The following is a 26,629-nucleotide window of genomic DNA, read 5'->3' on the forward strand; positions in this document are numbered from 1 at the left end:
ATAGTACACATTCAGTCGCCATATGCTGCATGCATCTTAATCTAGGAAGAGTCTTTTTCTCTCTTTCTCTCCACTAACCAGTCCAGTTGACAACTCTTGTTTTCTTTCACAGGAAAAACTATGACGTCTGGAATGGACCCTAAGCGCTATTACTAGAGACAATGGGGACCACTGTAGTCTGCTTGCGTTACTTGGAAACACAGTGACTGCACTGGGGAAAGTGGATGGAAATTATCCTTCATTACTTCTGGACAGCAAATAAATTGAGACGATGAAGCTGCCAAATTTCCACATGTTTAGCTCTTGCTAACTCCATTCTCCATAAAGAAGTTTCTGCTTATGGTCCTCCATGGTTGACGTTTACCAGCTTGATTTGAAGTAGTAGTTTCTGTACTGTTTACAATGAAGAACAGCTCGGGCACCATGCTGGACCTCAGCTTCTTGACGGATGAGGAGTATGAGAAGCTCATGAATGTTCTGCAGAGAGATGCTGAGCTACAGAAGAAAGACGGCGACCGCATCAGGTAGGACCCTGTGAACAAGTCTACAAGAAGTGATCGTAAAACCTCAGACAGAATGATACTCAGAGATCCTGTACTGCGTGATTAAAACAAATGGATTTAACTCTTCATTGGTTGACGTGTGAGGAAAAAGCAACATATGGTATCATGGGTTTCTTTAGAATGTCTGACACTTAGAATAAACTGCCTTGCTTTCACTTGTTTGTAAGGTAGTCATTGCAGGATATTCTTCTCAATGTCTGTCTGGAAAAGTGAAATTAGGGTGGTTCCACAAGTAGGTTTTTGGGTTTTTTTTTGCAGCTTTTTGGGTCTGCCAGATGTTACATGTTACAAACAGTATATTTTGTAGTGGTATTTTAAAACAGTATCCTGGTGGTTTTTTTTTAGTTTTTTTTCCCCCCAAAGTTCTTTTCTGAGACTTTTATACTGATGACCCTATCCTCTGTATAGGTCATCAGTATCTGATTAGTGGGGGTCCTTCACCAGGGACCCCTGCCGCTCAGCTGTTTGAGAAGGCACCAGTGCTCACAGTGACGCCGCAGCCTTCTCTCCGCTTAACAAGCACAGCGCAGTCCATTTGAGAACGGCTGTGCTTGGTATCTCGCTCAGCCCCATTCACTTCAATGGGACTGAGCTGCGCCTAGGCCATGTGACTGATGAACGTGACTTCACATGGCGTAAGCTAAGTTATGAGAAGGCTGCAGTGCTACTGGGAGGTCTGGTACCTTCTCAAAGACCTAATCGGTGGCGGTCCCAGATGTCGAACCTCCACCAATCAAATTGCAGCATGCTTTGGGTGTCGCTTTTTTCAGGCAATTTCTATAGAAAAAAAGTGAGTTAAAAAAGCAAGTAAAACATTATGACAAAAAAATAATAATTAACAGAAGTTGGGGAAAAACAAGTAGGTAGGGTCAACAATACCATGGTGCAAAACCAAATAACAAAGTGTAGCACAATATACTGCCCCAAAAGCTTCCTCTGTGGTGTGCATCAATAGCTACCATCTTTTGTCCTCCTCCTCCAGTTGTCTATGGAGCAGGGGGCTTAGGAGGTAAAATGAATTCAGGAGGACATGTGCAGTCACTGGCCGGGTACATGAGTACCTGGTTCTCACAGCATTAATTACTGTTGAGAGAGCTCATTATGTACCCGGTCAGCGGCAGAGAGGAGGATTTGGGTGGCTCCCTGGGACATCGGCCCACTGGGAAATTTCCCTGCAAGGTCTATGGTCAGCCCGCCCCTGACAATTAGGGTAGGTCCACACATGATGATACGCTGCAGATTTTTCATTGTAGAACTGTGAATGAGATTCTACAAATTGTGCATTGATAGTGACCTGCGGTTTGGACTTTAAATCTGCAGCGTCTCCATTCATGTTGGCGATTTTATCAGTGGACATCACTTAAGGGTGGATTTATGCTGGGCCTGTGCCATCAGTCACATGAACGCTGCAGCCAAACAATTCTACACCCAATCACATTACACCAATATATATAGAATTTTATTTAAAAAAATTATCAAAACTATTTTGGACCAACTCTACACCCAAAAATCTGAATATTGGGTACAGCCACATGTGGCATAAAGGCTGCAGATTATCAGCAAAGGAATAACGTCAGTAATGTCTGTAGCATTTGCACAGTACACTGTAGACCACCATCTACTCCTCACCATGCTCCAATCTACTGCTCTCTCTTGGTTTTCTTCCTATCTCTCTAGCTGCTTTACTTCTTCTTCTCTACTTCTTGCTGTTGAGGTTCCTCAGGGTTCAATTCTAGGCCCTCTCCTCTTCTCTCTCTACACAGCCCCTATCGGACAGACTATCAGCAGATTTGGTTTCCAGTACCATCTCTATGCTGATGATAGCCAACTATATACTTCTTCCCATAATATCACCCCTGCTGTACTACAAAACACTAATGACTCCGCTGTCTCTAACATCATGTCCTCTCTCTATCCGAAACTGAATCTTTCCAAAACTGAACTACTGGTGTTTTCTCAATCTACTGACCTACCCAAACCTGATATCTCCATCTCAGTGTGTAGCACTACCATAACGCCTTAGCCCGTGTTTGACACTGATCTTTCCTTCACACCCCATATTCAGTCTCTCGCCCGCTCATGCTGCCTGCACCTCTAAAACATCTCTAGAATCTGCCGCCCCCTTCAGACTGTGGAAACAACTAAAATGCTATTGTTGCCCTGATCCATTGCTGTCTCAATTACTATAACTAATTACTAAATGGCCTCCCCCTCACTAGACTGTCCCCTCTCCAATCTATCCTGTACGCAGCAGCCAGGCTCATTTATCTGTCTAACCGCTACTTTGATGCCTCCACCCTGTGCCAGTCAGTACAGAATTCAATTTAAAGTCTTCAATTTCACCCACAAAGCCCTCCACAGTGCTGCACCCCCTACATCTCCTCCCTCATTTCTGTCCTACCCAGGCTGTCCGTTCAGCTAATGACTTACAACGGACATCCACCATAATAGACTTCTCCTGAGCTGCACCAGTTCTCTGGAATGCACTACCCCAAGCATTTAGGTTAATTCACAGTTTTAGGCGCTCCCTAAAAACCTATTTTAGGTTAGCCTATTGCATGCTCTGATCTAAGCCTCCTTCATTTACCGCTTCCCCTCCCCTTCAGAATCATTCTTCTGAACCTGATCCATCAATAATCCATCACACCCCATGAACTCAAAAGCATTACAGAGATCAGCTGTGACGGCTCATGCAGCCTTATATGTACTCCCGTATTGTGTTAAGATGGCCGGACCATTGTACAAAACAAACACTTGTCACCTTCTGTGTCATCCCTATCTCCTCATGGATTGTAAGCTCTTGTGAGCAGGGCCCTGATTCCTCTTTTTTAATTGTTGACTTGTTTGCTGCTATGTTACTTAGGACTCTGTTTGTACTTGAACCCCCTGATTGTAAAGCGCTGCGGAATATGTTTGCGCTATATAAAGATTATAAGCGGGTGAAATATTAACAAATCTCTTACATACACTGTGGAAAATTTCCAAAATGAAATCTGCACTCTCTTTAGATGTGGTGTGGACTTTAATACATTACTACTAGAGGGAGCAATTTGGAGTACATTTTTACTAGTAGAGGGGCCACTGCGGGGGACATTACAACTGGGCTGGCACTGTGGGGATATTACAACTTGGCTGGCGCCGTGGGGGGCATTACTCTTGGGGGAGCACTGTGGGGGGACACTACTACTGAAAAGTGCACTGGGTGAGGGACAGTACTACTTGGGGGAACTCTGGGGTACATTACTACAGGAGGACATTACTATGGGGGAAAATTTGGGATACATTACTGTTGGGGGGACTACTATGGGGGATATTACTGGGGGCACTGTGTGGGACATCACAGGCAGCACTATAAGGGGGATTACTGAGGGCACTTTGGGGGAATATTTAATACTGGGGACAGTATAAAAGGCATCACTGGAGGTTTTAATACTGGTGACTGTGGGAGGTATCACTGGGGGTATTTGTAATACTGGAAGCACTATAGCGGGCATTACGGGAGGCACGAGGGACATTTTAATGCTAGGGCAATATGAGGGGCATTACTGGGTGAATTTTAATATTGGGGCACTATATATATTTTTTTTTTGACTGGGGGCATGATTGTTACTGTGGGCATAATAGGGGCATTATAATTATTGGTAGAGACACTATAGGGGACATTAGTAATACTGGGGGCACTACATGGGCATTATTACTGGGGGTACAATATGAGGTATTTATGCTAGAGGCATTTTTATTACTAGGGTCATTTTAGGGGACATTATTACTGGGGGGGGGGTATACAGGCATTATTACTAGGTGCACAATGGCGGGTATTATTATTATTAGGGGTGGGTCATTTTATGGTGCATTATTATTGCTGGAGGCATTATAAGGGCATTATTATTAATTGAGGCATTTTAGGGGGCATTATTACTAATGGGGAACAATTTTTTTTTTTTTGCAGTATAGTTTTTAGGGCATTGAGGAGCACAGTGGGCACAGTATTGTGGGTGAGAGCAGAATGACACAGTTGGGACCCCAGGATGGGAAGTTTGTGCTGAGAAGGTGGGGAGGATGATGGAAAAGTTTGGAATTAAAAATGTCTGTGTGGCAAACTCGGCAGAGACAAGATGTGAAGGGATTTGTCATGGTGGTCTGGGCCGAACGGAGAAGATGAGGAAAGAAAACATCTTCATTAGAGGAGACGTCCCTGGATGTAGTAGGTAGGTATGTAGTGCTGTATTCTCCTGTATATTTGATAGAGCTGGCAGGCAGTATGCTGTTGGTAGAACTGGCTTGCCGCTTACACACATCTCACCTCCTTAGCCCCCCTCCATATGTTAATTAGAAACAAGAGGAGGAGGAGAAGGACAGAACGTGGAAGCTGGTTCTGACCACCTCAGAGGGGCACCTTCTGGGGAGGTATTTTGCACCTCTGGGGCAGCATCTTGTATTGCACTGTGAATATTTGGTTCTACTGGGACTTTTGTCAACACGAGGCTACTTTAAATTCACAGTCCTCCCCTGTGTCCACCCCTCTCTTCAGTGGTGCCCCAGCAGCTGCTACTTCGTCTACCACTCCCTTCAACATGATTGGAAGCATTCAGACTATGACCAAAACACTGACTGTGTGAAAGCAGCCCATGCCTCATTCACACGTCAGTGTTTGGTCAGTGATGTCCATCAGTGATTGTGAGCCAAAACCAGGATTGGAGCCTTCACAGACATAAGGGAAAGATCTGCACCTGTTCGGTGTTTAGAGCCGCACCTGGTTTTGGCTCAAAATCACTGATGGAAATCACTGACCGAACACTGAGATGTGAATGAGACATAACTTTGGGGTGGACATCTTTCCAATGGGAATAAAACTGCATTTTCACCTTTTATAAGGTAGGTCATTTTAAGAACCCAGAAGTGTATGAATTCCCATCAGGAAGGTCCAGAGTCTAATAAGCCTCAAGACAACACATGCAAAAAGAAATAGACATAGATGTGTGTCCAATACAGTTTCTCAGGTTACAAAATCAGTACAATCTTCTGCCATCCTGAATAAGATAAAACTATGAAACGTATGAGGTGTTCTACAATGAAACATGGCGGACATGTGGCATCGTACAGTATATGTTTTTCTCGAGATATGTCGAGTTAAGGAGGACACATCTGTATGTGAACAGAGATATAATAAGATCAAAGAAAATATGGTAGTAAATGAGCCAAATAGCCCATAATAAAAAGACAAGCAAAACAATTATATGGCCCAAAAATCATGTTTACAAGTCATACAAACTAGAAAGAAGGCATGGTCACATAGCTAGAAGCAATCAGCTCTGAGCATTTACCTGGTCAAACCAGATTCATGGTGACAATTATGTTCTTCAGGAGCGCCTTATCTTACATATTTTCTGAGGTTCCCTTTTTCTAGTACTGCCCGGGGTGACAACTGCGCAGTAAAAGGGGCACATTTAAAATTATTTTTCACATCACGGCATTATAATCTGGATATTTTATGACATTCATGTCATATCATAAAATGTTGATATCACGAGACCTTTTCATTTTGGGTAAAAAGTATTTTCACTTTAATAAGAACAAAACTGTAAAAACCAGTAGTACCAGGCACAGTCGCTGCAGACTAATGGAGCTGTGCCTGGTGACACTGTCTCTTCAGTTCAATATCCCAGTGCTCCAGCACCACAGATTCAGACCCCTCTGCTTGAGTCTCCGCTGAGCCTGCAGCCGCCATGTGCCGTTCATTATTCACATGAACACTGCAGCCAGTCAGTGGCTTCAGCAGTCATGTGTGCATGAACAGCATTTGACGGCAGGGGCCTGTGATTGGCAGCAGTGTTCACATAAACCATGGACTCTGTCGCTGCAGGCCCAGCGGGGTGCTGGAGCAGCAGTGCTGGAGCAGCAGGACATTTAGGGCTCATTCAGACGGCCGTATGCTGTGAACAAAAATGCAGAACCATTTTTTGGGGGGATTAGATGCTTCTATGGGGCCTTTTTCTTCTGCTCTATGACTTTGTCAAGCAAATAAAACATGTCCTATACTTGTCAGTAAAAATCAGGATGTGGCCCCATTGAAGTCTATGGGTCTGCAAAAAATGCAGACAGCATACAGCCGTCTGAACGAGCCCTTAAACAGTATTTTTAGAGGATTCGATTATTATAATTGAATTGTAAGATCTACTAGTGTCTAGAGCACAGGGGTGTTACAGAGCGGTGCTCAGATGATTCAGTCCCGCCTCTGAGTGCTCCAATTGCTCATTTGCATATGAATAAAAAACGCACATTTCTCTGCAGCCGTTTGACGTACAGACAAAAGAAAGGTATGGTTTTATTCAGCACGATGAGCCCTACCAGCCAGTATGGTTTACTAGGGGTGATCCTGGTGACAGAGCCGCTTTCCCACTACTAAATATTTTAGCAAGTTGGCCATGACTAGCCCTCCCCTCCTGAGTTAGGTCTCACAGCTCCGTTTAATACCTGTTACTCTGTTCCTAATAGATCAATAGTAAAGACCAGGTTACAATAAAGAAAATAAATTATATATTCAACAATAAAAATAAAAAAATTCTAACATACTGTATGTATTGTTTGCCCAGATCAGTGCCAACCTCCTCACCATATCTGTCACAGCGACCTAATCTTTGCTGTTTATAACATTGCAACTGGCGAATTCCTCTTTTATTATACTATGATATTGTTGTACAATATGTTCATGGAAGGGCTTCCTCAAGCATGTAATAAATCTACATTTAACTTAAAGGGGTTTTCCAGAAGGAACATATTGATGACCTTTACTCAGGATAAGTCATCAATATCTGATCAGTGGGGGTCCCGCGCACAGCACCCCCACCAATCAGCTGATTGCCTCCTCCTAAGCCAGTGCCATTACTTTCATCGGTCCCATTCAGGTGGATGACGCTGCACTTGCTATGCTGTGAAGAGGCTGCAGCACTCACCAAAGTTTATCAATGGCTGTGCCACGAGTCGGACTCCCACCGATCAGATATTGAAGACCATTCCTGAGGATAGGTCATCAATATTTTCTTCCCGTAAAACCCCTTTAAGGTAAATGTAGAAGAAAGTGGATACAGAAATATGGGATAAGAGGAGTCATCATGAAGTGTATTATGGATACAGTTAAATAGATTTTTTTTTTTTTTTTCATTTAGACGTCTTCAGGGATCATTGAAAGATGAAAAAAAGAAAAAATTTGTGACCGGGGAGTGGTTTCATGATGTCAAGTTTCGACGTTTCAAGGAAGACTTACAAGGCTCTGAATTACTTAGAGCATCAATTCGGAAGAAGCGGAATCTAAATCAAAGTAAGCTTCATATGTCAAGTGTAATGGGTTATCATGTAATGTAGTTTTTTTTTATTATTTAATGTATTTTTGCATTGATCATTATTAAAGGGAATCTGTCAGCTCCGAAACTAGATTAAGTGGTGTATAGTGTAAGTGGTGCAGAGTCCAGTTATGTCATTTTTATCGTCATACTTAAAGGGGTTGTCCAGGTTCAGAGCTGAACCCGGACATACCCTTATTTTCAAGCAGGCAGCCCCCTGAGGCTAGCATCAGAGCATCTCATGCTCCGATGCACTCCCTTGCTCTGCGCTAAATCGCGCAGGACAAGGGCTCTTTTGTTTTCAATAACACACTGCCGGGCGGAAACTTCTGACGTCACCGGCTCTGATGGGCGGCCTTTAGCGCTGCCCTAGCCGTTGTACTGGCTAGGGCAGCGCTAAACCCCGCCCATCAGTCCCGGTGATGTCACCGGGCTTCCTGGCAGTCCCATGGAGAGCCCCGTGCGTCACCGGAACTCCGAAAAATGCCTCTGCCCTGCGCGAGTTAGCGCAGAACTAAGAAGATCATGCTCCGATGCTCATGTCGGGGGGCTGCCTGGGTGAAAATGGAGGTATGTACGGGTTCAGCTCTGAACCCGGACAACCCTTTTAATTGCATTCTGATGTTGTGCTCCCACAAACCTGCAGTAAAATGCATTGAGCGGACTCTCGTGCTCACGTAAATAATGGGGAGGACTCAAAGAGGAGTCCTGTCAGTGCATATTACTGCTGGTTTGTTGGAGCACGGCGTCAGAATGCAAGTGAATATGAAGATAATAAGGTAGAACATGTACTATGCTTGGCCGCAAAATGCGCACCATGGACCCATCAATGGGTCTCCAAAAGAAATGTATGCAGCATGGACATAACACAGATGCTATGCGTATTTCGCGGATCCGCATTTTGTGGTCATGTGCCTGAGACCTTAATGTAGCTGTACCTGGGCAAAGATCAAGCCCTGCATAGGTTTATGAAAGGGGGACTGGACAAAACCGGAGCAGTAGCCCCATCAATGGCTCTACCCTATGGTACGTGCACCCTTGGTATAATTCCTTTTCTAGTTCTGCAATCTGGCAAATGCTGTACACCCAAACATTTAATGCCCTCAGAAAGGGTGCCACAAAAAGTGCCTTTGCCAGTTTTAGTTTCCATTCCTTTCCAGCAATAGTTCCCAGTTCAGACTGGGCCTGGGCCTGTGCCAGTGCAAACAGTACCTCGCTGCTATATTATATTTGTTAGCCTCCTCCTATGTTTGCCCATATCAGGTGACTTTCTCACTGAACAGGAAGTTGTTAAACCAAAGTCCTGGAGTGGATTAGCTTCAGTGGTTACGTGTCCTGCTCTGTCAGTATGGTTGTAACACGCCGACAGAGTGATGACATACCCCACCCGTAAGACCGTGATATTTCTGCTATGCTGCCATGTATGAGACTGTTCAGTACACTCATGGAAATTTCTTGTATTCTGCATTTATTTTAGCTTTTGTGCATGTTTATGTGTACACATTCAAATCGGACAGCTTTGCATATGACTCATAATTGCACAGATCTAGTTACTAATCATGTATGCATAAAAGCCAAAATTCTCTACACAGTGACAGCGTATGTGCAACGCAACGGCCAGGGCCCCTTTGGTAATTGGTGGTGGTACCCAGGTGTAGGAATGGCCTAGTGGTATAGGATGGCCTAAAATGTCCCTTAATGTTTTGTGTTACGGTGCTCCTACCTGGATACTGCTGACCTTGTGATGAAGTTGAATAGCAGCTTTACTTTGGTAAACTTTCATCAGACACAATCTTCCAACTTTGTTTTGGTCCTAGAAGGCTTTGGCATTAAAACTCTGGCAGGCAAACTCAGCTCTACTACATCTGTTGCTCTCTGGCTCTGCTGTACTGACAGGCTTGCTGTATAACTTGGCTTCTTCTTTATGCTGCAACTTCTCTCTTAGTAGTCTGTCTCTTAATTATGCCAGGGAACTCTCCTCCTGGATCCTGAGGCTCTAAGCTGTGGCCTCCACATCCAGCAGAGCTGAAGGTGCTCTGGCTGGCTTGGCTTGGCCAGGGCACGTCCAGCAGGGACATGCCCAGCACACCTTCCTTCCCCTAGCAGGGGGTAAGCTAGACTAACTCTCATCCCCACCCTTCCTGCAGGAAGTGGTACTCGCCCACTCCTCCACAGAGGGGGGGGGGGGTTAGAATAGAAGGTTCCATTCTATCTAAGATGGCTCTGCCATATTTGCTGCCACCTGCTGGTGAACTAGGCACATTACACATGAACACAACAGTTGCATAGAAACAGAAATGCACATTATGAAGGACTTGGAATAAATGCACAAGATGACATGAGGTTAGCCAATAAAGACAGTAGCAGGGTGCAGAAGTGGAGACGTGTGACAGTAGCAGGGTGCATATGAGACGTGTGATTCCCACCTCTTTCCATTACCTTTAACCTAAGGCTCAAAGGCTCATGCACACGACTGTTGCCTGTTTTGTGGTACACGCATACCAGTCGTGTACATTCCGCATTTTGCAGAACATCTGTCCGTCCCATAATAAAACAGTCCTATCCTGTTCCGGAAAGCAGACAAGAATAGGACACGTTCTATATTTTTGCGGATGCCATGGAATGGACATACCGCATCTTTTGCGGTTGCATTGAAGTTAATAGGTCCGCATCCGACAGCACAGTGGCTCAGTGGTCAGAACTGGTGCCTTGCAGCGCTGGGGTCCAAGGTTTTAATCTGTCCAAGGACAACATCTGCATGGAGTTTGTATGTTCTTCATGTGTTTGCGTCGGATTCCTCCCACACTCCATACTGATAGGGACTTACATTGTGAGCCCCATTGGGGACAGTTGGATGCTAATGTCTGTAAAGCGCTGCGGAATATGTCAGCGCTATATAAGTGCGTAAAATAAATTAATACGTCCAACTCCAAAATATAAGTTTGTGTGCATAAAAGCTGACCAAAATGGGTGATTTCAACCAAAACGAATGTTCATCAGTTGAAATTTAACAGTGAACGATCATTTCAGCCAACTGATATTCAGCCATCGGCCTACTTCTACCTAATGTGTATGGCCAGCTTTACAGCAAAACCACAGCCTGCTAGGTCAGGCATGCAGAGGTAGGACGCCAGCTTTACAGCAAAACCACAGCCTGCTAGGTCAGGCATGCAGAGGTAGGACCCGCACCTATCATGGATTTATGGCACATCTTATGACTAGGCTATAAAAGCTTAGGGTGCAGGCACATGGCAATGTAGATTATGCGGATTTTCCACATGTGTTACTTGTAGATTCTGGTGTGGATTTTGAGGCGGATTTGCACCGGATCTCACTATTTGCATTGCAAAGGGTGAAGTCTGCACTGAAAATCTGCACAAACAGTACCTGCTGCAGATTTCAATATCCTCATCCCAGGTCAATTTCTGTGCAGAAAATGTTTGCACCATGTACATGAGATTTTGAAAATATTATCTATATAAAGGGGTTGTGCTGTTTCCTACATTGATGACCTATCCTTCACAGGATGCATTTCTGGGCCCCTGTGAACAATGCAGACATAGCAGAGCTGGAGAGGGTTCAGAGGAGGGCAACTAAACTAATAACTGGAATGGTTGGACTACAGTACCCAGAAAGATTAGGGTTATTCCGTTTAGAAAAAAGACGACTGAGGGGAGATCAAATTACTATGTATAAATATATCAGGGGTCAGTACAGAGATCTCTCCTATCATCTATTTATCCCCAGGACTGTGACTGTGACGAGGGGACACCCTCTGCATCTGGAGGAAAGAAGGTTTGTACACAAACATAGAAGAGGATTCTTTACGGTAAGAGCAGTGAGACTATGGAACTCTCTGCCTGAGGAGGTGGTGATGGTGAGTACAATAAAGGAATCCAAGAGGGGCCTGGATGTATTTCTGGAGCGTAATAATATTACAGGCTATAGCTACTAGAGAGGGGTCGTTGATCCAGGGAGTTATTCTGATTGGAGATGCGAAGGGATTTTTTACCCCTAAAGTGGGGAAAATTGGCTTCTACCTCACAGTTGTTGTTTTTTTTGCCTTCCTCTGGAGCAACTTGCAGGATGACAGGCCGAACTGGATGGACAGATGTCTTTTTTCAGCCTTATAAACTATGTTACTATGTCATCAATATGAGATCGGCAGGGAATCGACTCCCAGCATCCCCACTTATCAGCCGTGTACCTGCCGACATGGAGCTCTCCTTTCCCCTCAAACAGCTGATTGGAGGGGGTGCCAGCAGTCGATATGATATTGATGAACTATCCTGAGAATCGGTCATCACTTTAGGAAACCAGACAACCCCTTAACTTGTATTGTATTACCCCTTTAACTGGCAGTGTATTGCACTATGGATTTTCCACACGAAACTCAACAATGAAGATTTTCCCATAATAAGAACCGTATGCACATACCCTTGTGATGAGAATACCCCTTTTAAAAGCATTTTCTCCTAAGTTGCTTATATTTTGTGAAGCCATAAACATGTGACAACCAACACAGCCAAGAGTAGTGTAAATATACAGGTAGTCCACTCGACTTTGGGTCCCTTGGAGAGAGCGGTCCAGCTCTTCTTGGTCTCACCCCTGTCACGAGGGTGTCAAGAGCCACGTCTGACTCCGTTATACCCGGGGTCAGGAAGTCGCAGCGGGTGGTTGCGCGCTCTATGTCTAAAGATCACGTTGTTTCTTAGTGATTGTTTTCTGTGTTTGCCTTGCAATCCTTTTTGTCTCACTCAGGGATCCGTAGCTTCTCCTCCTCAGCTGTTTCTTGTCTGCCACTCCCAACCTCCTTATATTCTCCTCTCACACTTCTCTGGTTGCCAGATATAGAGCTTCCTGCCTGAACTTCTATACTGACCCACTGGAGCTGTGAATCCTGGTTGTTGTTCCAGAGTGCTACCCTCCGGATCCCTGTTGGGCTTTTTGTTGTCTCCTGTTGTCGCCCACCTGGGATTATATGTTGAGTCTGTATTGTCTGTCCTCCCCTTGGTGTTTTCCTTTAGAGCTAGTGGTGCGGACTAGTGTTCCCACCGCCCTGTTCACTATCTAGGGCTCATCTTAGGGAAAGCCAGGGTTTTAGGCACGTGATCGGCGTACGGGTGAGGAACCCGTCTAGGGACGTCAGGGCAGCCAGGTGCCAGCCGCAAGGTGAGTCAGGGGTCACCACCTTCCCTCTCACTTGGGCAGGGCCTTCCTCTTTCCCTCCCTCTGTGTCACGTATGTGATAGTCACGCCGATCGTGATATTATAACTGGCCCTTATTTTTTGGGAGAAAATAAAATAAAATATATATATATTTTTTTTCTCTCTACTTAGAATCCAATATGGATCTTATTGCTGCTTTGGCAAAACAGCTTCAAGGCCTGTCTTTGGAGGTGGCAGAATTGAAGGCATCTGTCCTCCAACAACAGCAGCAAATGCAGCAGACCGCAAGCCCAGCGGTTGCTATGGGTAACCAGGTTGTTACAGAACCCAAGGTTGTTCTTCCTGACAGATTTTCTGGGGGAAGGGACAAATTTGTGACATTCCGTGAGGCCTGCAAATTATATTTTAAGCTGCGCCCTTACTCCTCAGGTAATGAAGAACAGCGGGTGGGGATTGTTATTTCCCTGCTTCAGGGGAACCCGCAATCCTGGGCGTTCTCGTTACCCCCTGGTTCCCAGGCTCTCCGGTCAGTGGAGGGATTTTTTGGGGCTTTGGGTCTCATATATGATGACCCTGACCGAGTCGCCCTGGCTGAGTCGAAGTTACGGAGACTCCTACAGGGAGATCGGCCAGCAGAGGAATATTGCTCAGAGTTCCGTAGGTGGGCTACGGATACTCAGTGGAACGACCCGGCTCTCAGGAGTCAGTTCTGCTCTGGGTTATCTGAAAGGGTTAAGGATGCGCTGGCGCTGTATGAGACCCCCCTTTCCCTTGATGCTGTTATGTCCCTCTCTATCAGAATAGATAGACGTCTTAGGGAGAGATCGAAAATTCCTGAGCAATTGGTAACCTCTCCCAAGCAGCAGTTAGTCTGTACTGACTTAGATGAGCCTATGCAGCTAGGAGGAACTTCTCGTCAGGTCCGTCCTCCTGAGGTTCGCCGTAGGTGGGGGGGCTTGTTTTTTCTGTGGGGGGAGGGGTCATTTCATTAATGTCTGTCCCTCCTTTCTCAAAAACAAAAGACCGTCGGAAAACTACTAACCCCAGGCTGTGCGGAGGATGTCAGCCGGGGGGTATACGTTTCCTCCATACGAACATCTCAATTTGTGTTGCCAGCGGTTATTGTTTTTGGTGTTAAGACGGAGTCTATTTCTTTTTTTCTAGACAGTGGAGCAGGGGTAAATTTGATAGATGCCCATTTTGCCCGCACTATGGGTTTGTCTCTCTGTACGCTGCAGAGACCTATTCCCATATTCGCTATTGATTCTGCTCCTCTGTCTCAGAGAAACCTCACTCACATTGTCCATAACTTACACCTTCGGGTAGGGGACCACCATAATGAGTGTCTTTCATGTTACGTTCTGGAGGGCCTTCCCTCTCCTGTGGTATTGGGTCTTCCCTGGTTGGTAGCGCACAATCCAGTGGTGGATTGGCAGGCCAGGGAGATATTGGAGTGGAGTGAGCATTGCAGAGAGAATTGCTTAAATAACAATTGCTTAATCGCCTCCATAGCTTCCCTACCTACATTTATTTCGGACTTTGAGGACGTTTTTTCTGAAAAGGGTTGTCAGAAGCTACCACCTCATCGTCCTTATGATTGCCCGGTTAACCTGATTCCCGGTGCAAAATTACCCAAGTCCAGGTTGTATAATCTTTCGGGTCCCGAGAGACAAGCCATGAAAGATTATATCTCCGAGAGTCTGGCTAAGGGACACATCAGACCCTCTTCTTCACCCGTGGCTGCAGGGTTTTTCTTTGTTAAAAAGAAAGATGGGGGCCTGCGTCCTTGCCTAGATTTCCGTGAGCTAAACCGGATAACCATCCGAGACCCATACCCTCTTCCTCTCATTCCTGACCTTTTTAATCAGATTGCGGGTGCTAGGTGGTTCTCCAAACTTGATCTTAGGGGGGCCTACAATCTGATTCGTATCAAGGAAGGGGATGAGTGGAAGACAGCTTTTAACACCCCTGAGGGGCATTCCAACATTTCGTTAATGATATTTTTAGTCATCTCATCGGCAGGTTTGTAGTCATATACCTAGATGATATCTTAATTTATTCGGCTGATCTGAAAACACATGAAGTACATGTCAGGCAAGTACTACAGGTCCTACGGACGAATAAATTATATGCGAAAATTGAAAAATGTGTCTTCGCCGTTCAGGAAATACAGTTCCTGGGATATCTATTATCTGCTTCAGGTTTCCGTATGGATCCTAGGAAGGTCCAGGCAATTTTAGATTGGGATCTTCCTGAGAACCTTAAAGCTCTACAACGGTTTTTGGGTTTCGCAAATTTCTATAGAAAGTTCATTAAAAATTATTCAGTGATCGTTAAACCCCTTACTGACATGACTAGGAAGGGGACTTATTTTTCTAAATGGCCTGACGCCGCTAAAATTGCATTTTCCTCTCTAAAAGAGAGATTTACCTCGGCACCTGTTCTAATTCAACCTGATGTCTCCCAGCCTTTTATTGTTGAAGTAGATGCGTCAGAGGTGGGAGTGGGGGCTGTATTGTCTCAGGGTCCGTCTCCTGGCAAATGGCGTCCTTGCGCTTTCTTTTCCAAAAAGTTATCTACTGCAGAAAAGAACTGATATTGGAAATAGGGAACTGTTGGCGATTAAACTGGCGTTTGAAGAGTGGCGTCACTTCTTAGAGGGAGCAATCCACCCCGTCACGGTGATTACGGATCACAAAAACCTTCTGTACCTAGAATCGGCTAAGCGTCTCACCCCTAGACAAGCTAGGTGGTCGCTATTCTTTACCAGATTTAACTTTGTAATCACCTATCGGCCTGGGGCAAAAAATACCAAGGCAGACGCATTATCTCGTAGTTTCCCTGGAGGGGGTAATGTTAGTGATCCGGTACCTATTTTACAAAGAGGAGTGGTTGTCTCTGCTGTACACTCTGTTCTAGAGGGAAAGGTGTTAGAGGCCCAGGGGGACGCCCCGGCCTCTTGCCCCTCAGAGAAATTGTTTGTACCGTTAAACCTGCGTCTTGAATTATTAAAGGAACATCATAATTTGGCACTTGCTGGGCACCCGGGTAGTAAAGCAACCTTGGAGCTATTGTCTCGTCGTTTTTGGTGGCCAAGGTTGCGTCAGGATGTAATGGATTTCGTGTCTACTTGTTCTACTTGTGCACGCGCGAAAGTCTCTCATACACGTCCAGCAGGGTCTTTATTGCCACTTTTCATCCCCAATAGGCCATGGACACATCTGTCAATGGATTTCATCACTGACTTTCCGTTGTCTGCGGGTAAAACAGTTATCTTGGTAGTAGTAGACAGGTTTAGCAAAATGGTACACTTTATTGCGCTACCCGCACTTCCTAATGCTAAGACTCTTGCTCAGGTGTTTATCAGTGAAATCGTGAAGCTTCACGGGGTCCCTTCCGATGTGGTTTCGGATCGGGGAACCCAGTTTATTTCTAAGTTTTGGAAAGCTTTTTGTTCCCGTTTGGGGGTACACTTGTCCTTTTCCTCAGCTTTCCATCCTCAGTCGAATGGACAGACTGAGCGTACCAACCAAAACCTAGAAACATATTTAAGGTGTTTTGTGTCTGAAAACCAAGAGGTGTGGTCATCATATTTACCGTTAGCCGAGTTTGCCATAAATAATCGCTGTCAGGAATCCACTGGCAAGTCACCATTTCTTGGTGCATACGGTTTTCATCCCCAATTTTGTACTTTCAAAGAGGGGGGGTCTTCTGGGGTTCCCGAAGAGGAACGGTTTTCTTCATCTCTTTCATCGGTATGGCAGAAGGTGCAAGCTAACTTGAAAAATATGAGTGGTAAATATAAATGCATGGCCGATAAGAAACGGTCGCCAGGTCTGGACCTAGGAGTGAATGACTATGTGTGGTTGTCTACTAGGAATATTAAGTTGAAGGTTCCCTCTTGGAAACTGGGCCCTAGGTTCATTGGTCCTTATAAAATAGTAGCCGTCATTAACCCTGTGGCTTTTCGCCTGGAGCTACCTCAGACTTTTAAGATCCATAACGTCTTCCATAAGTCGTTACTCAAGAAGTATGTTCCACCTCTAGAACCATCACCGCTGCCACCTCCTCCTGTTATTGTGGATGGTAATCTGGAGTTTCAAATATCCAGAATTGTTGATTCTCGTCGGGTCCGCCGCTCTCTTCAGTATCTGGTGCATTGGAGGGGTTACGGTCCCGAGGAAAGAATGTGGGTTCCAGCGTCAGAGGTAAACGCCAACAGGTTAATTCAGGCTTTCCATGCCTCTCATCCTGAGAGACCTGGTCCTGAGTGTCCGGAGGCCCCTCGTGAAAGGGGGGGTACTGTCACGAGGGTGTCAAGAGCCACGTCTGACTCCGTTATACCCGGGGTCAGGAAGTCGCAGCGGGTGGCTGCGCGCTCTATGTCTAAAGATCACGTTGTTTCTTAGTGATTGTTTTCTGTGTTTGCCTTGCAATCCTTTTTGTCTCACTCAGGGATCCGTAGCTTCTCCTCCTCAGCTGTTTCTTGTCTGCCACTCCCAACCTCCTTATATTCTCCTCTCACACTTCTCTAGTTGCCAGTTATAGAGCCTCCTGCCTGGACTTCTATACTGACCCACTGGAGCTGTGAATCCTGGTTGTTGTTCCAGAGTGCTACCCTCCGGATCCCTGTTGGGCTTTTTGTTGTCTCCTGTTGTCGCCCACCTGGGATTATATGTTGAGTCTGTATTGTCTGTCCTCCCCTTGGTGTTTTCCTTTAGAGCTAGTGGTGCGGACTAGTGTTCCCACCGCCCTGTTCACTATCTAGGGCTCATCTTAGGGAAAGCCAGGGTTTTAGGCACGTGATCGGCGTACGGGTGAGGAACCCGTCTAGGGACGTCAGGGCAGCCAGGTGCCAGCCGCAAGGTGAGTCAGGGGTCACCACCTTCCCTCTCACTTGGGCAGGGCCTTCCTCTTTCCCTCCCTCTGTGTCACGTATGTGATAGTCACGCCGATCGTGATAACCCCCTTGGCTATTGGTTGGGGAATGCCCGTCCTGGACTCTCCGCTACAGAAGAACTGCACTTCTAGCACAAGGGAAGGGGAACTTGCCTTAGACTGATGGAAAGGGGAGAGAATAAGCACCAGGTTTCACAAAAAACCGAAACCATAATGGGGGGCCCAGTATGTTATAGAGCCACCTCTCTTCTATGTGCTCCACTGAATATGGCACTGTTACAGCTTCCACAGGGGATGTCACCGACTTTTCCCAAACCCCCAGGTGCCTAATTGTGCTGTGGTACCACCCCCCCCCCCCCCCCACCACCACCACCACCACCACCACTGCCTGCTTCTATGATGGAGGGTTATCACTTAGTAACTGGCTGGTAATATATGTTATGGTTGTAATGGCAGCGTCTGTATATTGGGTCATATTTTACATAGTTAATAGTTCATACGGTCCATTAAGTTCAACCAAGGGATAGGGACGAGAATCCCAGACGGAAGTGCGACTCAGATTTCTGCACCTTTTCACAAGCATCCCTTACGTTCAGGAATATCCCCAGTATAACGCAGTAAATAGATGACAGGGAGGGGGGAGATGCTGCTGCAGCTTTTCAAAAGACCACAGGCAGAAAACTGAGCAGAGAGAACAAATTGGGACTTTTTTCATATTTAAAAAATAATAATAATAAAATAAACTATTGTAGCCTATTGAGTCCACATCTTATTTTGCTATTTTATTTAACCCTTACCAATGCATTTTCTAACATTTTTTTATTATTGCCAATTATCTGGTGCATTTTCTGTACAGAACAAGGGCTCATTCACATGACCGTGGTTTGGTCCCGGCTCGGGTGCGGATCCATCCACTTCAATGGGGCCGCAAAAGATGCGGACAGCACTCCGTGTGCTGATCCGTTGCTCCGTTCCATGGCCCAGCAAAAATTATGAGTCTGGTCCTATTCTTGTCCGTTTTGAGCACAAGAATAGGCATTTCTATAAAGGTCCGCCCGTTCTGTTCCGCAAATTGCAGAAGGCACACGGGCGGCATCTGTGTTTTGCGGGTCTGCAATTTGCGGACCACAAAATACGGCATGTTCGTGTGAACAAGCCCTTAAAAGGATCTTTTTTATATATAAAAAAAACATGTGTATGTGACACAACAGTGTGCAATCAGTGTGAACAATGTACTATGGCATATACCAGGCATGCTCAACCTGCGGCCCTCCAGCGGTTGCAAAACTACAACTCCCAGCATGTCTAAACAGCCTACAGCAGGGCATTGTGGGAGTTGTAGTTTTACAACAGCTTGAGGGCCGCAGGTTGAGCATGAATGGCCTATAGTATAGAGCAGTGGTTCTCAGCCAACGGTATGTGCCTCAGGTCCAGGGGATACACAACAAGCATCCAGGCTGTGTCCCCAAATCCTGACAAATATAGTCAATTTGTTTAGTTTTTTTGGAAACTGATCATGAAAAATTTGCAATATTTAGAAACAAGTTTTCAAAAAAATCATGGTAGAATATTGCGGTTTAATTGCATAGGGGTGAGTGGCAGCATTCATTTTTCTAGGGCTGGGTGCTGTCATCAGTTGAACGGTCTGTAGATGACGACAGGATTTTTTTGTACTGGGACTGGGTAACTATGGTATAATTGTAGCATGGGTGATGTACGAACTGTGATGTGGCCAGACTGACAACTAAATGGGTGCATTCATTGTACTGTCAAATGAGTACTGCCAGTATGCAGCTTTAATTTGACACAGAATGATGGCATTATGTAATTAATGATTGTCTGGGAAGTATTAATGGAGTACTACATAAACACTGTATGGCGGCAGTAATTAGGGGAAAGCTGTGAACCTCCACAAGCGGTATAGAATTTTTCATGCCTGTTGTATTCAGTTATATTTGATTGCTTTAGGGCCGTTTCACACGAGCGGATGCCGTGCGTGGCATCCGCTCCGTGAAAGAGTGCCAAGACCCGCTGCAGACTGCAGAGGCACGGAGCATTAACATGACTGTTAATGCTCCGTGCCTCTCTGTGATCTCTTTACTACGAAATCACAGTTGTCACTGTGATTTCGTAGTAAAGAGATCACAGAGAGGCACGGAGCATTAACAGTCATGTTAATGCTCCGTGCCTCTGCAGTCTGCAGCAGGTCTTGGCACTCTTTCACGGAGCGGATGCCACGCACGGCATCCGCTCGTGTGAAACGGCCCTTAAGCATGCACTTGCAATACTGGCCGCGTTGGTTATGAGCAGTACGCTGGGTGCATTTTCTTAATTTGCAATGAACCAAAGTTTTGGGGGTCATTGTTTGAAATGTATTTGACTGGAGGATACAAAACAGAGAGGTTGAGAAACACTGATACCGAGAATTATACCAGAACTTGTAACAGATAATGCAGAATTATAACCAGTTCATAAACATGGAGTGAAATTAACATGAAAAACCACATATGTGATAAAATCTGCTGCATAAGTGATTATTCTGTCTCAAAATTTGCTGTACATCAACCGGTGGCTGAGGTGAGGCATTTCCTCCCCAAGTTACTTGACATCGCCGATGTAAGGATTAGTAAATCCGCTCTTCTACTTTCAGATTTTACATACCATAGTAGAAATCAGACCTTCAATGTGAAATTTAACTAACCCCAACAACTGCTGATTTGGAAACTGGAGCCTATTAGACCCACGTTTTTTTCCAGTCGGATTGCAAAAAGTACCAGCTGCAATAGTTAGATTAGGATCAGGATTAGAACAACATGGCCTTCTTCCAAAAACAGCACCACCCCTGCCCATGGGCTGCGTTTGGTATTGCAACTCGGCTCCATTGAAGTCAATAAGGTAGAGAAAGACTGCACACAATCTGTGGACGGGGGTGGTGTGGTTTTTGGAAAAAAATTGCCCCGTTTTCCTAATTGTGGACAACCTCTTTAATGGCCTATACCAGGCATGCTCAACCTGCGGCCCTCCAACTGTTGCAAAACTACAACTCCCAGCATGCTCGAACAGCCTACAGCTATCAGTCTACAGCAGGGCATTGTGGGAGTTGTAGTTTTACAACAGCTGGAGGGCCGCAGGTTGAGCATGCCTAGCCTATACTGAAGGGCCCTTTACACAGGCTGAGCTTCCATAAGATAATTGCTAACAAGCGTTCATAGGAACTCTTGTTAGCGATTGTCTGGCGGTGTAAATGTGCAGCTGATTACCCAATGAACAAGTGAAACTCGCACACAAATCCTCATTTCCTGACAGCAAACATGATCCGCTGCCGGCAAACAACGAGTCAGTACGGGCTAGAGCGATGGCATTAGCGAGCGCTCCTCCCCATACTCTGGAGAAGATTGCCAGATGTACAAATGCAAAAACCCACAGTTACATTTTTGTATTTTTTGATGTGTGCAATCTTCTAGGCCAGGGATCGGCAATCTCCGGCACCTAAGCTGTTCTGAAACTACAACTCCCAGAATGCTCCTTTCACTTCTGTGGGAGTTACAAGAACAGCCAAGAAAGTGTGAATGCTGGGAGTTGTAGTTGTACAGCAGCTGGAGTGCCGAAAGTTGCTGATCTCTGTTCTAGGCTTAAATGCGCTTGATACAAAAACTAGTAGACCTGTGTCACACTTTGGAGAATTTGGCGCATGTCCAGGGCCAGATTTACCTATAAGCAGAATAGGCCAAGCTCTGAGGCTTAGTGAATAAGATGCCATCATCTCCATTATTTTTTTTATTTAGGACTTGGCAGGAAACTGTCACAATCATGGGGTGAGATATGCAAACATTTTCTCAACAAGGCAACATTACAGTCAGCACAGTAATATTGCCAACCTCAGAAAGACTCTGGTGCACATTTTGGTTTGCCATTTTTCCAAATAACTGGTGCATTTGATATGCCATAATTTAGAACAGCTAAGACACATTTCCAGTGGCGCAACTAGAACCGACTGGGCCCCACAACAAATTTTTGAACGGGTCCCCTTCCCCAGCAAACCCCTCCTTCCATACAACCATCCCTCCGGTGGCTAGTCAGGCTAGCTCTCTCATATCAGGCCTGGCCGCCACTCTGTCCATTTCCTACATGTATATACTGTATATCATGTCACTGTATATAATGTCATTATATAATACTGTTGAGGGGGCTCTGGCAATAAAATCTTTCAGTCCTCCTCCCAGACGGGACCTTTCTGAGTTTGGGCCCCAGAGTACCCACTTCCACTATAGCTATGCCCCTGCACATCCTAAGGTGTAACCTACAGCTCGCAGTCACAGACAAAAGATCTACACAACTGCCCAAATAATGTTATGGACTGTTCTGTACTATGCTGTATAGAGTGTTGACAGCACACACCAATCCAAGGGCAGGGAGTAGTGTCTCAGACTGCCAAAGCACAATGGGGGTCATTTACAAACATTTATACACCAGTTTCCGGTGTAAAAAGAGGTGAAACCCCCCTTTTAAAAACCTTCGCAAGGGTGTTTTTATGCCATCCTCACCACATTGGAGTGGCGGGGGGCAGGGTGGGGGCTCCAGCAAATTTACTATTATTTACTGCTGAAAACAGGCATAAAAGAGGAGTACAACTCATCACAAATTAGGCGAATCCTTCAGCAGCGCAGGGAGGAAACAAAGACTGTGCATAGATCGGGTAGTCTGAGAAGTTGGCAGCTATTATTTGTGAATGCAGATTGGACCAGGAACTGGTGGATCGCCATCAGAATCACTAAAAAGGATCGAGTGATTTGGGGTTTAAAGGATTTAATTAAACATTTAGGTTCTGCAGTATTCCTGCAGATTTATAATAAATTAGTATTCTGCAGCTGCTATGTACTGTGAAACATAGAAGCTGCAGAAGCCAAACAGGGTCTTTTTTTTTTTTAACCTAAAATAGGTCTACATAATCTTTATTTATTTTTTTACGTTTCCCTCTAGATGTCCCTAGGCTTTATGACTTAAGGCTCTCCAGGGATTACAAAACCCCCTAAAGGGCGTATTACACTTTCAGATTTTACAGCCGGTGGTCACTAATGAGCGCTCATAGTAACGCCCATTAGTGATCATCCGATAAATGAGCAAATACTGGCAGCAGATCGTGATGTCTAATCTCAATTTGCTAGCGGGAAACAATGATTCAGTATAGGGAAGAGCGATGGTATAACGATGGAGATCGCTGTATGTAATAGCTGGTGAGCAGGTAATTGCCGGGAAGGTACGCTTCCTTCCCGACAATCGCCTGTCAAATCGGGCTGTCTAATACATCCTCAAGTTTATCCTTGCACAGATGAGACAGCCTATTCAGATGGAATGCAATTTTTTCTAGGAGTGGCCTGAAGAACATAGCAAATAAGAACAACTTTTCGGGGATTCAGTCCTTCTCTATTCATATCAGTAGAGAAATATTCTTTCTCATCATCCTCTTAATTTGCAGTGCTAAAATCTTGTGGGTTAAGACAATGAGCACATCTAGAGTCAAATTTTGTAATACAAATAACTAAAAAATTAGTATCCAAGAGTAGATCTTGGGGGCCACAGCTGAGGTAAAGGTCACTGTTTTTTATATTGCTGGATCCAGGAAGAAAGGCTGCTGTTTCTACATTGAAATGTGTATTATATGTTCTATATTAACTGTAATCAGATTAAATAAATTAATATATTATCCACATTTTACTCCACAATCAGGCGTAAAGAATGGAAAAGGAGATGGTTTCAAAGAAGCAATACACAATCTATCCACACACGGGGAGCTTGACTCTCAGGGACAGCAAAGGTAAACTCACATGAAAACGCAATAACCACTTCAGCCCCGCTAGCTAAAACCCCCTTAATGACCAGCCCACTTTTTACACTTCTGCACTACACTACTTTCACCGTTTATCGCTCGGTCATGCAACTTACCACCCAAATGAATTTTACCTCCTTTTCTTCTCACTAATAGAGCTTTCATTTGGTGGTATTTTATTGATGCTGACATTTTTACTTTTTTGTTATTAATCAAAATTTAACGATTTTTTTTGCAAAAAAATGTCATTTTTCACTTTTAGCTGTAAAATTTTGCAAAAAAAACGACATCCATATATAAATTTTTCGCTAAATTTATTGTTCTACATGTCTTTGATTAAAAAAAAAATGTTTGGGCAAAAAAAAATAAAAAATGGTTTGGGTAAAAGTTATAGCGTTTACAAACTAAGGTACAAAAATGTGAATTTCCGCTTTTTTAAGCAGCTCTGACTTTCTGAGCACCTGTCATGTTTCCTGAGGTTCTACAATGCCCAGACAGTAGAAAACCCCCACAAATGACCCCATTTCGGAAAGTAGACATCCTAAGATATTCGCTGATGGGCATAGTGAGTTCATAGAACTTTTTATTTTTTGTCACAAGTTAGCGGAAAATGATGATTTTTTTCATTTTTTTCTTACAAAGTCTCATATTCCACTAACTTGCGACAAAAAATAAAAAATTCTAGGAACTCGCCATGCCCCTAACAGAATACCTTGGGGTGTCTTCTTTCCAAAATGGGGTCACTTGTGGGGTAGTTATACTACCCTGGCAATTTAGGGGCCCATATGTGTGAGAAGTACTTTGCAATCAAAATGTGTAAAAAATGGCCTGCGAAATCCGAAAGGTGCACTTTGGAATATGTGCCCCTTTGCCCACCTAGGCTGCAATAAAGTGTCACACATGTGGTATCGCCGTACTCAGGAGAAGTTGGGAAATGTGTTTTGGGGTGTCATTTTACATATACCCATGCTGGGTGAGAGAAATATCTCGGCAAAAGACAACTTTTCCAATTTTTTTATACAAAGTTGGCATTTGACCAAGATATTTATCTCACCCAGCATGGGTATATGTAAAATGACACCCCAAAACACATTCCCCAGCTTCTCCTGAGTACGGCGATACCACATGTGTGACACTTTTTTGCAGCCTAGATGCGCAAAGGTGCCCAAATTCCTTTTAGGAGGGCATTTTTAGACATTTGGATCCCAGACTTCTTCTCACTCTTTCGGGCCCCTAACATGCCTGGGCAGTATAAATACCCCACATGTGACCCCATTTTGGAAAGAAGACACCCCAAGGTATTCCGTGAGGGGCATGGCGAGTTCCTCGAATTATTATTTTTTTTGCCACAAGTTAGCGGAAATTGATTTTTTTTTTGTATTTTCTCACAAAGTCTCCCTTTCCGCTAACTTGGGACAAAAATTTCAATCTTTCATGGACTCAATATGCCCCTCACGGAATACCTTGGGGTGTCTTCTTTCCGAAATGCGGTCACATGTGGGGTATTTATACTGCCCTGGCATTTTAGGGGCCCTAAAGCGTGAGAAGAAGTCTGGAATATAAATGTCTAAAAAATTTTACGCATTTGGATTCCGGAAGGGGTATGGTGAGTTCATGTGAGATTTTATTTTTTGACACAAGTTAGTGGAATATGAGACTTAGTAAGAAAAAACAAAAACAAACAAAAAATTTCCGCTAACTTGGGCCCAAAAAAATGTCTGAATGAGCCTTACAGGGGGTGATCAATGACAGGGGGGTGATCAGGGAGTCTATATGGGGTGATCACCCCCCTGTCATTGATCACCCCCCTGTAAGGCTCCATTCAGACGTCCGTATGATTTTTTACGGATCCACGGATACATGGATCGGATCCGCAAAACGCATACGGACGTCTGAATGGAGCCTTACAGGGGGGTGATCAATGACAGGGGGGTGATCAGGGAGTCTATATGGGGTGATCACCCCCCTGTCATTGATCACCCCCCTGTAAGGCTCCATTCAGACGTCCGTATGATTTTTTACGGATCCACGGATACATGGATCGGATCCGCAAAACACATGCGGACGTCTGAATGGAGCCTTACAGGGGGGTGATCAATGACGGAGGTGATCAGGGAGTCTATATGGGTGATCACCCCTCTGTCATTGATCACCCCCCTGTAAGGCTCCATTCAGACGTCCGTATGATTTTTACGGATCCACTGATACATGGATCGGATCCGCAAAACACATGCGGACGTCTGAATGGAGCCTTACAGGGGGGTGATCAATGACAGAGTGGTGATCAATGACAGGGAAGTGATTAGGAAGTCTATATGCGTGATCACCCCCTTGTCATTGATCACCCCCCTGTAAGGCTCCATTCAGACGTCCGCATGTGTTTTGCGGATCCGATCCATGTATCCGTGGATCTGTAAAAATCATACGGACGTCTGAATGGAGCCTTACAGGGGGGTGATCAATGACGGAGGTGATCAGGGAGTCTATATGGGTGATCACCCCTCTGTCATTGATCACCCCCCGTAAGGCTCCATTCAGACGTCCGCATGTGTTTTGCGGATCTGATCCATGTATCAGCGGATCCGTAAAAATCATACGGACGTCTGAATGGAGCCTTACAGGGGGGTGATCAATGACAGGGGGGTGATCAATGACAGGGAAGTGATCAGGAAGTCTATATGCGTGATCACCCCCTTGTCATTGATCACCCCCCTGTAAGGCTCCATTCAGACGTCCGCATGTGTTTTGCGGATCCGATCCATGTATCAGTGGATCCGTAAAAATCATACGGACGTCTGAATGGAGCCTTACAGGGGGGTGATCAATGATAG

The 26,629-nt window shown here is 45.0% G+C and overlaps 1 protein-coding gene across 6 annotated transcripts in view; it reads left to right on the forward strand.

Moving 5' to 3' along the window:
- The window catches only part of LOC122946174 (synaptotagmin-like protein 1), a 143,159-nt gene that overhangs the window by 68,670 nt on the left and 47,860 nt on the right, over positions 1 to 26,629 (forward strand). For all 6 annotated transcript variants that reach the window (XM_044305591.1, XM_044305589.1, XM_044305592.1 and 3 more), the window contains exons 2-4: positions 113 to 524; positions 7,730 to 7,881; positions 23,699 to 23,786. In XM_044305591.1, the coding sequence (XP_044161526.1) occupies positions 403 to 524; positions 7,730 to 7,881; positions 23,699 to 23,786 (362 nt within the window). In that variant the 5' untranslated portion in view covers positions 113 to 402. The remainder of the gene's footprint in view (positions 1 to 112; positions 525 to 7,729; positions 7,882 to 23,698; positions 23,787 to 26,629) is intronic.

Source organism: Bufo gargarizans, chromosome 9, assembly GCF_014858855.1.
Source record: "Bufo gargarizans isolate SCDJY-AF-19 chromosome 9, ASM1485885v1, whole genome shotgun sequence".
Classification (NCBI taxonomy): domain Eukaryota; kingdom Metazoa; phylum Chordata; class Amphibia; order Anura; family Bufonidae; genus Bufo; species Bufo gargarizans.